This window comes from Trichoplusia ni, chromosome 16 (genome assembly GCF_003590095.1).
Source record: "Trichoplusia ni isolate ovarian cell line Hi5 chromosome 16, tn1, whole genome shotgun sequence".
Lineage (NCBI taxonomy): Eukaryota > Metazoa > Arthropoda > Insecta > Lepidoptera > Noctuidae > Trichoplusia > Trichoplusia ni.
The window spans coordinates 2,720,161-2,732,348 of record NC_039493.1 but is presented as its reverse complement, the minus strand read 5'-3'; the positions used below and the strand labels follow the sequence as shown (position 1 = coordinate 2,732,348).

At 37.1% G+C, this 12,188-nt stretch overlaps 2 protein-coding genes across 8 annotated transcripts; one reads left to right on the top strand and one right to left on the bottom strand.

Moving 5' to 3' along the window:
* Positions 1-2: 2 nt before the first annotated feature.
* LOC113501825 (protein-S-isoprenylcysteine O-methyltransferase) lies at positions 3-3,961 on the bottom strand. The gene is made up of 6 exons (XM_026883107.1): positions 3,562-3,961; positions 2,966-3,224; positions 2,600-2,709; positions 2,193-2,300; positions 1,661-1,880; positions 3-1,369 (listed from the first exon to the last, which is right to left on the bottom strand). Exons 1-5 carry the CDS (start codon positions 3,775-3,777, stop codon positions 1,662-1,664), a joined length of 912 nt encoding a protein of 303 aa, XP_026738908.1. The 5' UTR covers positions 3,778-3,961; the 3' UTR covers positions 3-1,369; position 1,661.
* A 359-nt stretch (positions 3,962-4,320) lies between these two features.
* LOC113501821 lies at positions 4,321-12,174 on the top strand. Of its 7 annotated transcripts, XR_003401320.1 has the most exons (8): positions 4,322-4,861; positions 5,174-5,297; positions 5,372-7,621; positions 8,105-8,293; positions 8,452-8,588; positions 8,879-8,967; positions 9,477-9,626; positions 9,786-9,866. XR_003401320.1 is itself a non-coding variant. In XM_026883098.1 (7 exons), the coding sequence occupies exons 1-7, from the start codon at positions 4,836-4,838 to the stop codon at positions 9,857-9,859; spliced, it is 2,889 nt and encodes a 962-aa protein (XP_026738899.1). In that variant the 5' UTR covers positions 4,321-4,835; the 3' UTR covers positions 9,860-12,174. The 7 variants fall into 7 exon arrangements, 5 of the variants coding, with proteins under 5 accessions (XP_026738899.1, XP_026738900.1, XP_026738901.1 ...); XM_026883098.1 differs by lacking the exon at positions 9,477-9,626 and having other exon boundaries at positions 4,321-4,861; positions 9,786-12,174; XR_003401321.1 differs by lacking the exon at positions 8,879-8,967.
* Positions 12,175-12,188: the final 14 nt, after the last annotated feature.

The window sequence follows — 12,188 nt, the reverse complement described above, 5'->3', positions numbered from 1 at the left end:
ACTCAATAATGAAAAATATTTATTTGATTTAACATTCTTCCACTCATTCACAACCTTTACACACAAGCATTTATTACAAATCACAATTTATGAAAAAAAATGATTTCTATGTTGGTACGCAATGGTCTTTATGTTTTAGAATAATTTAATTAGTAAGTTAGAACACCTGCACCGTACTGTTAAGAAAGGAAATTGTTACTATCTTTTGTACGTATTTTTTTTAGATCGGTATTTTAGGCATACTTTCGAATTGTTTGAGAGTGTAAAAGGAAAATAAACTGAGACAAGACAGAACATTGTGTACCTCATAAAAATAGGAAAAATAATATTAAATTTACTGGTTATCAATATCAATAAAATTATATCAATCTTAGATCTTATTTGAATTTGCAATTTGTTTTCGCTTTTTTATATATTTTTCGTTTTTTTTTCGGATGTTTATCATTACATTAGTTAAAAATGGGATATATTTAAAAAATGAGAACTTTTTAAATTATTTTCTCGAGCATTTATCTTACATTTGTTCCAAACACAGCATTAATTTATAAGTACCTAAATGCAAGATTTTGTTCAGAATGGTTAGTTTATATAAATATATAAAGTTAGTGTCTTAAATTACTTATGTAAACTAAACACTGACTTTTTTGTCAACAAAAATTTCTTTGCCTATAAAAAATATCAATAGTAAAAGTAATTTAGTTCTTCTCATTATAAATCTATTTACGTTACGATTTAGTAAACAAAGGTCAAAGTGCATATAACTTACAACAGTATTTTTTATATCAGTAAGTACATCTCGTATAAAATTCGAATAAGTTCAAATTGTGCATCAAAAATGTATCTTTCTAAGTTAAGGCTTACAGTAAAACCACCAAACTACGAATATAAGTTACATCGGTAACATTCGTCTGCGCGGGAAAAGCCGATCTAATACGAAGGCCCAGCTATACTCAAAGGTTGAAAGGTCATCATCGCGTTTTGGTGGAATTCACAACACGAGCTTACGGCATTTTAGTGAAAATAAGAAGATTCTCATTGAGACGAGCTAAACAAAATTGGTCTCGAAGGCAAACCTCGCAACTTACTGAGGTGGTATAACTGTATGAAAGTGTTCTCGCGAATTTTAATACGTTTATGACCTAACCACATCTTGGTAACATACTTTATTAATTGACTACTCAATATTTACGCTTGGTTACCTTTAAAGGTTTATCTTTAAACGTCGGTCACCAATTACTGACAAAAATCAAAGCTACATACCTAGAGGTAAATGTGATTAGGTTAAAAATAGAATGTCATTTCTATTGCGTTTTTTAGACTAGATATCTTTGACTTGAGCCCTCTGCTTCCATTTCCTCAGTATTTTCTCCTGAAAAGCAATTTTGAATAATTTACATCTATTGTTAAATCGCATGGATTTTGTGTGATGTTTAGTAAGTGATTGATGAATCTTTGTTGAACATATTACTAATCAAATGACTGTATGGTAGTCTCGTCTATTTGGATTGAGATGTTCCAGTATGAGTCGAAAACTATTGAATAAAATTATTTTACCGGTCTCTCTGTAAGACTGTTTAGGTTAGGTTTAGGAGAAGCTTGTTACCATACATTTATTTACATTTTATAAGTTCACAAATATTTTTTCAGCAACTTTTGTTACCTTAGTAACTCCAATGTTCATCTTTGACCTCCTGGCTGGTGTTCTCAGGAATGTACCCGGCGATGTAGGGCAGGCCGGTGCCGACCTTCTGCTGGTAGTCCTGGTACTGAGGACCGAAGAACGTCAGCAGAGTCAGCTCCTCCGCGTACACGCGCTCGCGGAAGAACGTCCACGACGCCAGCGTGTAGATTATCAAGCAGATAGGGTTTAGGAGGGTGATCTGAAAGAGAAATAAGATTGTATGCTTCATTCAGTACTGACAAAAGCTTGAAGGCAGTGGTCTCGACTTTGTGTGTTTAAATAAAAATTGTTGGTGCAAGTACTAAGCGTATCTGTGCATCTATAATTAATGATTTCGTATCTTCTTGATAGATGGATATTTTTAGTATTTAATTCACTCCTTCCAACAGTCTCTGTCTATAGTAATGACCAAGTGATGTCATATATCCAATAAAGGCAAAGGTGGGGCCTGGGCAAATTCAAATGCCACATATCCCCAATGCAAGGTAAAGTGTCAAGAAGCATGTAGTACCTGTGTCCCAATAGACCAGTAGAACCAGCCCACGTAGCTGGGGTGTCGGCACAGGGAGTACACCCCGTGCGTCACCAGCTGGTGGTCGGGCCGCTTTACATACTGCACCTGGAAATGACAAGGTTGGATAGATTTATTGAAGAATAACAAACTATTATTATTTCTAATAACGATAAAATAGGGACTATGTTTTAAGTGAATTGTTAAGCGAATTGTTTATTGTCAGTAGATTTTCGACATATTTTTCGACCATATTTTTGCTAGTCAGATTAATTCAAATATCCATTTTGTTTAATACAATGGCATATACCTTTAACTGCTTTGAAGGAGTATGCAATAAAGCACCATCTTCATAGAGTGAATAAGTAGAGATATAAATTCAAAGAACAGTGTTAATATTTCCTTACAGTGTGATTAAAGTTAGTCTTGGCTGTAAACATGGCTGACTTTCTAAGTAGTTCCCCTGTTATGCACATGACAACACCCACAAAGGAGATCCAGAAGTAGGTCTTCATATCTGAAACAAGAAAAAAATATTATTCATTACATCTTTACAGTCAAACATTGAAACTTTTAAGCTGAATTAACGAGTATGAATCATTAGAAAATAATCATGTTTACTGCATTCAGATGTAGTATATTTTAAATCCTTTAGCATTTATTTTTCTGACAAACTTTATATTAGACATTGCAATAAATTTTACAATATGAAATGTGTGTGATGCTTGTGAAAATAACAAAAACATTATATTAACAATGGGATGCTTACTTACTAGGGAAGAAGTAGTATTCTATAGCCCACTCTATCCAGCTAGCCACGGCAGCTAGCCCATACTGGATACTGTGATTCAATATAAATGAGTCCACGGACAAAGTCCGAGGGTTTGTCAGAGCTACAGACATGAACTCCGAGAAGTGAAACATTGAAAGTATCATGGCATAGAGCCCGAAGGCCCTCCAGCCGTTCTCAAAGGTTGAAAGGAATACTCCCATGGAGAAGGTGGCTCCAAGGAATGCTGATCTAATTGACACCTGAAAGATGATAAAATAATTTTTAGGTGAGTGCTAGACGGTTATTTATAAGTCAAATAGATTTGTTTTGCTATTTTACACTATTTTTCTACCTAGTTTTTCAAGTTCCTTTAAAGTTTTCGCTTAAGCCACAGAATGCAGTTTTTGTTTTTTAGTTTAATTATATTGCAATAATTGTTAAGTCTATATCAGTGTGTTAATGATGAATCATTGGACATGATGTCACAAGCCATATGAAAGTTCTTTGCTACCTCACAAGTTAAGTAGCTCAATTAGGAAGAAAAATATCCATACTCAATCTAAAATTAAGCAAGCTAATCTAATAAACTAATCTTACCTCATACATAAACCCTTTATAACAATAACGTAATATGAAATTGAACAGGCAGAAATACAACGCAGGACCCCAATACGTTAAGGCCCAGAGTTCTGAAGAGAATCCTAACACACTCCCCGAGAAAAACGATAGCGTAAATACTAAAGCCGAAAGGAAAAAACAAACTAAAGCCTGCCTTCCCGGGGGACACATATCTTTCAAACTTAATCTATCCATTCTTCTTAATTACAACACTGAACAAATGGGAAACAGGTACTCGTCAATTTATGTAACTATTTCTAATATGTTTTCTGATATTTTTTATAGGGAATCATTGAAATTTTGTAGATTATCCCAAAATTTACATCGAAATTGTTTATTCATGTACCACCCCACAGGGTAATGACAATATTGTGTCACAATGACATTAATGACGTTTGACAATTCTTATCCGTTCAAAATGCGTTCAAAAAAGCTGTGCGGTGATTTTTGCGGCTTACTGTGAAGAACCGACGCGTGTGAGTAAAACTTTTATCATAATTCCTAGCACGAACATAAAAAAAATGAAAACGTGATAGGGACCAGTACGACAAGTTGGTAATAAATCAATTTTTGAATACGAGTAACCATGGCAACACGAAGTTTGTTTGACAACTAAAATTTGGATGGTTTTCCGTTCAAAAACAACTCCGTGTAACCAAAATATCGTAATTGCCATTGGTTGTATCAACCACGACCATATTTTGATAGACGCCGATTGGTTGAAATTTTTGAGGAGAAATGCAGGTAGGTATTTGTAACCGAGAAAAAACTGATAACCATTTTCAAATTCATGTTATTCAAGTACCGATAATTCTGTTTTAATATTTATTTTGTAGTAGAAAAGCAAATAACTTCAATAAATGTCATTTTTTGTCATCCTGTGCACAGTTTAGAGTAAATAGTAGTAAGTGTCCACTATTAAGCCGGTTAAATACTTATTAACTGACGTAATCGTGCATGACAACATCTGGTACATAACGATGCGATTCCGTCGGCGTCTAATGAAATTAAATTTCCCCCGCCATAAGGTTTACAATCTGTGATTTAATATATTAGATAGACTACTAAGTGCCGTGCAACTTCCGATAGCGATGCTAGCGATCGGATATTGATGATTTAGCAGGGTACTTAGTAGTATCAGGCTTAGGAGCGGTTGGTTGTGTCGAGTCCATGGTCGGTAGTAACGATGAACGACCCGTGGGATGTGAAGTCTGTTCTCCAGGCGGGTCAGTACGTCTCCTGTATGAAACTCAATGGGGTACCACTCCTTCCGCCAGTTGTGAGTATACAATTAATTAATTTAGTCTATTTTTGTTTCATTTGGTTTCTAGTTGAAATTTATTATCCCAGTGCAGTCAATTGTAGTAAAATATATTGTTCTGTTGTTTTAAATGTTACACCCGCAGCCTTGTTTAATAATAATACATTTTGTACTACAATTAGTACTAGATTTCATAGGTTTGCTACTTATGAAATCTAGGTATTAGATAAGCTTAAATTATTGTGGTGATGAGGATCATAAGTTTGGTAGAAGTAATATTATAGTATTGCTAACATACCAATATACATTATTTTTTTCATTTATTTGCAGACTCATTCAAGCATTTAAAAATAGCATGTGCCGATTAACATATATCATTCAAGAAATAATTAGAAAAGTACTATTGGAGTTATTTGCAAAAATGAAAAAAATACTGTTTTTAATTCGCATAGAGGTGACAATTCACAATCCATGCTGTAACCCCTTTAAAATAGTTCAGTAGTGGACTTTTATTGTTTTATGTTTCAGCTATCCAAAGAGTGTCGTAAGGAAATGCAATATTACAAGCTTTTAGCAAAAGAAGTAGAGAAACGTATATCCCTGCTCCAGCCATATATTTTAGAATCTGATTCTGATAACGAAGACAAAACCGATGCTCCTGAACTGCCTGAATCTGAACAAGGCTATGATTTACCTCAAGAAAGCATACAAGCTGGATTCAGCTTTCAAACAGACTTATTAACTTCACTTAATTCTATCAAAAATGAAGAGAACCCTATTGTGGTGTCCCCAAGAAGCCCAATAATCGATATTAGTAATAATTTTACTTCCAATGTGCTCGTAGAATCAGTGGATTCCCGCAGGTCGCCTTCTCCTCAGTTTATAATAGATCTGAGTCTTAGTATTAATGAAACTGGAACTGGTAAAAATTTACTTGAAACAGTTAAAATTGCTCCTCGCTCGCCTCCTATAATAGATCTTCCTGAACGAGATTATAATTGCACTAGAAGAATTATGCAAAAAGTGATAACGGAAAAAGAAGTTATAACAGAAGTTGAAACACAAAGAAATACAAAACAAAAGGAAATGATTCACGAAGTTACTGATTTTCATTTCAGTCGCAATAAAAATAATTTATCTGACAACTATGCTAACATACACTTAGCGCAAGATGGACCATCTTCTCTTAGTTCCAAAAGCTTTACAGGATCACTGAATGACTTGCACAGTGAAAGTGTGAAGGACTTGCGTAGTGGAAAGTTGATTCGCCAACGATCATACACATTGCTAAAACCCAGCCCGCAACTTCTCGCACATCTAGAAGTGCAGTCCATCAATACCGGCATTGATATGACCCACATATCTATGAGCGAATCCTACTCCAACTTAAGTAGTCCCGGGAAGAAGCGTAGAAGTTGGGACCTAGAGTCTGCTAAAGTGAAGTGGTCATCCATGGCCTTAGAACTGAAGCAGACAAATGTCGCCCCTAATGTTAGTAGGAATGCGTCCAACAAGAGTTTTGTCAAAGCTCCTGCTAAGAAGCCGTTACATGGTTCACCGCCGAGGACTAGATCCATGGCTCCTGAAAAGAGCCGGCGGAATATTTCAGCGCCCAAACCAACGGTTAAATCTGATCCTATACCAAAGTCGGATGCCATCCTCAGGCAAGAACATACGTTTAGATCTGAGCCGGCATCGAGAACGGAACCAATGTTAAAAGGTGAGGCTTTGCGGAAACATGAAGGCTTTCCAAAATCTGATCCGATAACGAGACCTGATCATTTGTCAAAAACGAGAAACTCTATAAGTCCTATCAGAAACACAAGTCACCGTACGTATGTAAAAGATACCCCTAAAACAATCGTAAAAAAATCTGAGCACTCGCCACAAAAACTTTCGCCTTCTTCAAAATCTGATTCCGAGGACCCGGCTACACGCGTCCGAGAACTTTACGAAAAGATACAAAACCAGCAATTGTTACAAATGGCGACATTAGTAGAGAAGCAGAAGAGAGAACAATTACTGCTTCAGCAGGTGTTTGAAGAGCAGAACAACTTACTCTTCAAACAGTTAAAGACTATTTGTCCCAAATCTCCCATCGAAGTGAAGGAAGCCTGGGGTGAGAAACACCCTGAGGGCAACAGAGGTCCAGTCAGTTTGAGCCAGCTGATCAACTATAAATCACCCGAACAAAGCAGCTTAAGTAGCCCTGTGTCCGCCACCTTGACTGATACTAATAAATACTTAAATCATTGCAATAACGTGTTAAAGAAAAGCAGGGATATAACTAACGGTATTAAAAAACCACCTGTGAAGTCTCGTAGTCAGAATGGAACTAAGATCGTGTCACCGAGGACACAACCCGAAGTGTCCAAAACTCGAACCAACTCTCCGACCTTTACTCAGAAGAACGTGGCTGCGTCGGCCGCGTCGCGCAAGCTGAACTACGATACGAGCGCATGCAGCGATCGCGATTACGAGCCGATCCTAACCGATCGAACGAACGACACGCTGGCGGATTTGAACGTAACATTTCCGTCTGACAATAGTGATGAGTGCCCTGCCTTCAGTCACCGTAATAATAACAGCATAGCGAGCAACTTCTCTAGTAAGGAAATAAAAACTCTTCATGGAAGTGTACGTTCCAGTGCTGCGATGCAATCCGAGTCCACTGATAATGCTATCAGAAATATGGAGAGAACTATACATAATTCGATAAAGAGCACGAACGCGCGGTTGTCGAAGGCGACTGCCACCGTCGCACCAACGCCAGAGGAGGTAAGCCAATCAATTTAAACATTCAACCTATTTCAGTTGGTTTGTGATTTCTATTAGATTTAATATTATTCGTTGCAACATTTACGTAGATTATTATTTTCGTTAGATTTTCTTTACTTGCACTTGTCATGTCTTACGGAATATAATTTCTTCTCTTTATCCTCGTCCCCGTGTTTCCTTGTCCTGCTTGTCTCCTGGTGGTTCTTGTTTTCAGCATTTTACCTAATTTTCCTTCAATTTGTTACTTAATATCGGCTTTGTCCTGCTATGCCCAGTTCTGTTCTGCTTTTTTAAATTTCAAGATGTTTTGCCTACTTTCGCCTTTCTACCACTTTTATCCTTTCCAAAGTAGAATTCCTGATGGTATCTTTAACCATCCTCAAAATATTCTGATTTTAATTCTTTACCTCATATTCCTCTCGAGTCCTGTTTCCTTAGATATTGGAACTCTCCCAATACAATTTTATGTAATGTCTGGATCAGCAAGCGGCGGCTACCAAAATAGTGGCTCACGCCAAGGGTTACCTGGTCCGTCGCCTGATGAAGACGGACCGGGTACAGGCGACAGTGCAGACTATCAAGGACGCGCTGCTGTGCGCGCTGCAGCTGCACCAGGACCGCGAGGGCATCCGGGGCGCGGACGTCGACCTGCACCGCCGGCTCATCCAGCAGGTACTGTGTGCGTCTGGCGTCTGGTGGTGGTGGCACTCGATAGGTTCCAAGTTTTGGGAGTTGTTTTATTATTATATATAGATTGATAATGTCTAAAATCTTTAGAGAAATTTACATTATATCTAACTGCTCTCGATAATCCATTGAAATAATTCCAGATAACCGCAGCATGTTACTCACTGCACGACACGTTTATAGCGAGTACGGCATCGGAACGATGTGGAATGATTGCGGCTGACAGAGGCCGCCGGCGCTCGCTTGCCGCCAGGCAAGGGAACAACTCTTTCAGACAAACGTGAGTAACGCATCGATGCAAACTTTAATATGGTGGGAGATTCAATAAGGGAACATATGTACGTGAGAAAAATATCCATTTTTAAATAGTTTCTGATAAGTGATAACACATGGTATTGGGTTTTTGGGTAAAGGTTAGAATTAACTAATCTCATTAAAATTTGTTTTAGTCACACTTTAAAATATACTATTTAGTCATTCGCAACTAAGCCTTAAATTAAGGGCGGTTACGACCGTTACTTCAATTACTAGGACAATAATTTTATGATAACCAGAACTATAATAAAACAGGGACGTAATGTCGCAAAGTCACACCGGCGCGTTTCCTGCGCGCGCGTCGCGACCTGCCTCGACCTCGCAGATGACGCAGTCGAACTATGGTAACACTTAACAACGTAATGTTGCCAGCTTACATAGTGCTCTCAGCTCAGGCATGGCGATTATGATGAACCGAGCAACATTTGTGCCAGTGGAAACAGCGGACAGACTAGCTGATTTCTCTTTCTTCTGACACTAACAAGAGTATACAGTTTCATCATGAGCTTGCATACGTTATAATATTAAGGAAGCATGTGCTTGATGTTAAGGATTTTCAAAGTTATGTTGCCGATTTGTATATGTTTTAACACTCATTTATTCATGTGTAAAGTCCACGCTTGTTAACATTTTGTTTCCATGTATCCTTTGTATTAATTCCGACATATTTTTAGTTAAGACTTATTGTTAACCAGAGTATTTATATGGTCATTCAAAAAATCACCTTATGAACACGTAGGTTTACGCTGGGCTTAAGACGACCCGTTTGATGCAGTAGCCAAGTCCTTGGCTTTCCGCTCAAATGGTCGCTGGTTACATTTCCACAAGGGACAAATATTTGTGTGATCCGCAGATATTTGTTCCGAGACTGGGCGTTTCGTCGTTTAAAATGCATGTACAATATCACTGACTATCGTTGAGCGCTGCCAAGTTCGTTTAAACAAAGGATGTAGTAACCGCAGAGCCTGCCTGCTCGCAGCTGATATGTTGTCACCGGCTTCAGGTATCGAGTCCCAATAGAAATCGCTAAGTAGCTATACCGCGTCGTCGCAGCGCCTGCAAAATACGACGTGGATACAAATAGAAGTTACGCCACAGTGATTTTGCAAACGCAGCGATGACAGTGCGGTGAGCTGGTGTATACGTATGCGTGGTGTTGCAGAGACGTTTAGCGGCGACAAGCGCTGGGGCTCGGCGGTGTCGGCGGCGGCCCGCGCGCGCCGCCCGTGGCGCTGACCCCGCGCCGCGCCCGCCGCCGGCTGCTTGCCGCGCTTCTTCGCCCACTGTTGGGCGCAACGTCACGACGTCCCTCTGTAAATGTCCACTCTCCATAACGCACTGCAATAAATTATCGTCTAGCCTACTGCTAGGTATCGCGGTGGTAGGGCGAAGATTATAGGTAACACTGCCGTTTATCAGTGTAGGGCAGTAATAAATTTTTAAGTACAACTAATTCCTATAATCTGAAATTCCCAGTATTGTTTTATTACGCCCACCTCGGGCAAAGAGCGTGATGTCTTAAAGCTATTGTTTTAGTTCTATTACTTCGTTGAACCTTTGTCCACTGATGGGCACAAATTTTAATGTATATAAAAAATGTATCCAGCTGCCTCGAAATTGTTTAGTAATGTATTTATTGAAATTTAAACTTTATCTTTGTGCGGTGAAGATTTATAATTATTTAACAACTTCAATTTTATTGTATTGATAATTCGACAGGCATTTGTTTCAACTATGCTGCATCCTGCTTTTCGAACTACAAAATATTACTTGTTCGTACCGCCTTGTTTATGCTCTCTTTTATAACCTACATAATGCTATAGCTAGAAGTACATGAATAAGTTTGCATTTGGAAATGATTGCTTTAGTAGAACTTTCTGAAGTCTAAAATGCATGAATCCGTAAGTTCAAATTTAATTTGTTACAAAATTATTTATTTCAGTTTTTAAGTGATAAATTATGGTTGTATTATTGTTATGTATAACGCTTCCAAAGCAAGGTGCTTAGTATTCGCACCTAGATTATTTAGATTTTACGAAAATTTTGCTAAAGACACCCTTTATTTTAAAAGACATTTTACCGCTTTAAGAAATTAATATTCATTATTTATTATCTCAATATATCTAAGATAATATTTTTAAGGTATCTTTATAAAATGTCGTGAATGTTTGATATTTGTAACAACTATGAAAAGTTCTTCGTTTGTTCTTTGAAGTGTTGGATCTCAACCTTACGTCATGCTGCTATAGGTTCAGCCTTTAACGTTTAGTTTAAACCTAGCTTATACGACGTAACTCGTACATCACACGTTGTTATGATTCAGAGAATCGAACAGGCATTGAGATCTAGTAGTCTGCCTACTTGCAACTATTCATTATAATATCTCATCTGTAAGAATAAACGAATGATAATTCATAAGCAATATTTTACTTAGAGTTAAAACCTAAGCGGCCTTTTATTCACGGCGGTAAATTCAAACTTATTTAATTTTATATTCTTTAGGTTATAAGAAATTGTGAACAGTGTTCTATAAATGCTAATGTAACATCAGCCTGCACTGTAGTCAAAATAACACTCATTTGCATAAGTATTACGACTACGAACTAGAAATTTTGCAATATCAAATAATTCAACCCCGTTTTCAGAAAATAATGTATTTAACTCGTTTGAAGTATGCATGACAGGACAGTAGGTGACTTGAAAGTACAATTGGTTCCATCTAGTTATTTATTTCGTTCTCATTTTTAGCCAAATTGTGAGGCTCCAATAAATGCAATATTTGATTCATGACCGCTAATGTAAATGAGTACTCACTAATAGTTTTAGATAAATATAAAATTTTGTATCTTGTCAAATGAATATTTTGATATTTCATTATAGATAAGTAATTGCATGTTACACTTATTTTGGCATACCGATTTAACAATGAATAAAGTACATATTTTTACGCAATCTCTATTTGACAATAAAAACTAACATTCAGACAATATATCTTCGAATGCATGTTTTACGATGTTTATTATAATATAGTTAACGCACGTCCAATGAATGGTTATCCGATATATTTTCAGGATAGTGTCTGTTTGTTCCGTATGTCACCATACCTTTGAATTATAACGGATCACTTGCGTCTTGTGTAAAACGGTTTATCTTGTAAGGTTGTGCTAGTTTTCCGCACCTCTAGTCACTAATATCACACTTTATTTAATACTTGTTTATCTCACTCCATAATGTGCATACTACACACAGCATGTATGTCTACCCTTCTGGATATTTTATTGGAAGTCTTCCTATCTAATGTATATGCCAAATTATTTACTGAAGCTTGCGAATTGTATTGAACGCTTTCTTATATGCTAAGACAAGTGTTGTGTGTAAGTAGCCTCCAGTTCATATTGTACCAAATAGAATTGAGTTCACTATGCTTACCCATGTAAGTTATCGGTGTTTCAGATGATATTCTGTATTTTTCCAAAGATGTTTCCCGTCGGACTAGTGAGATTAACTGTATTTTCGTGCATACATTTTTACGCAATAAACATTCAAAAACATTCTGGAATTTTAT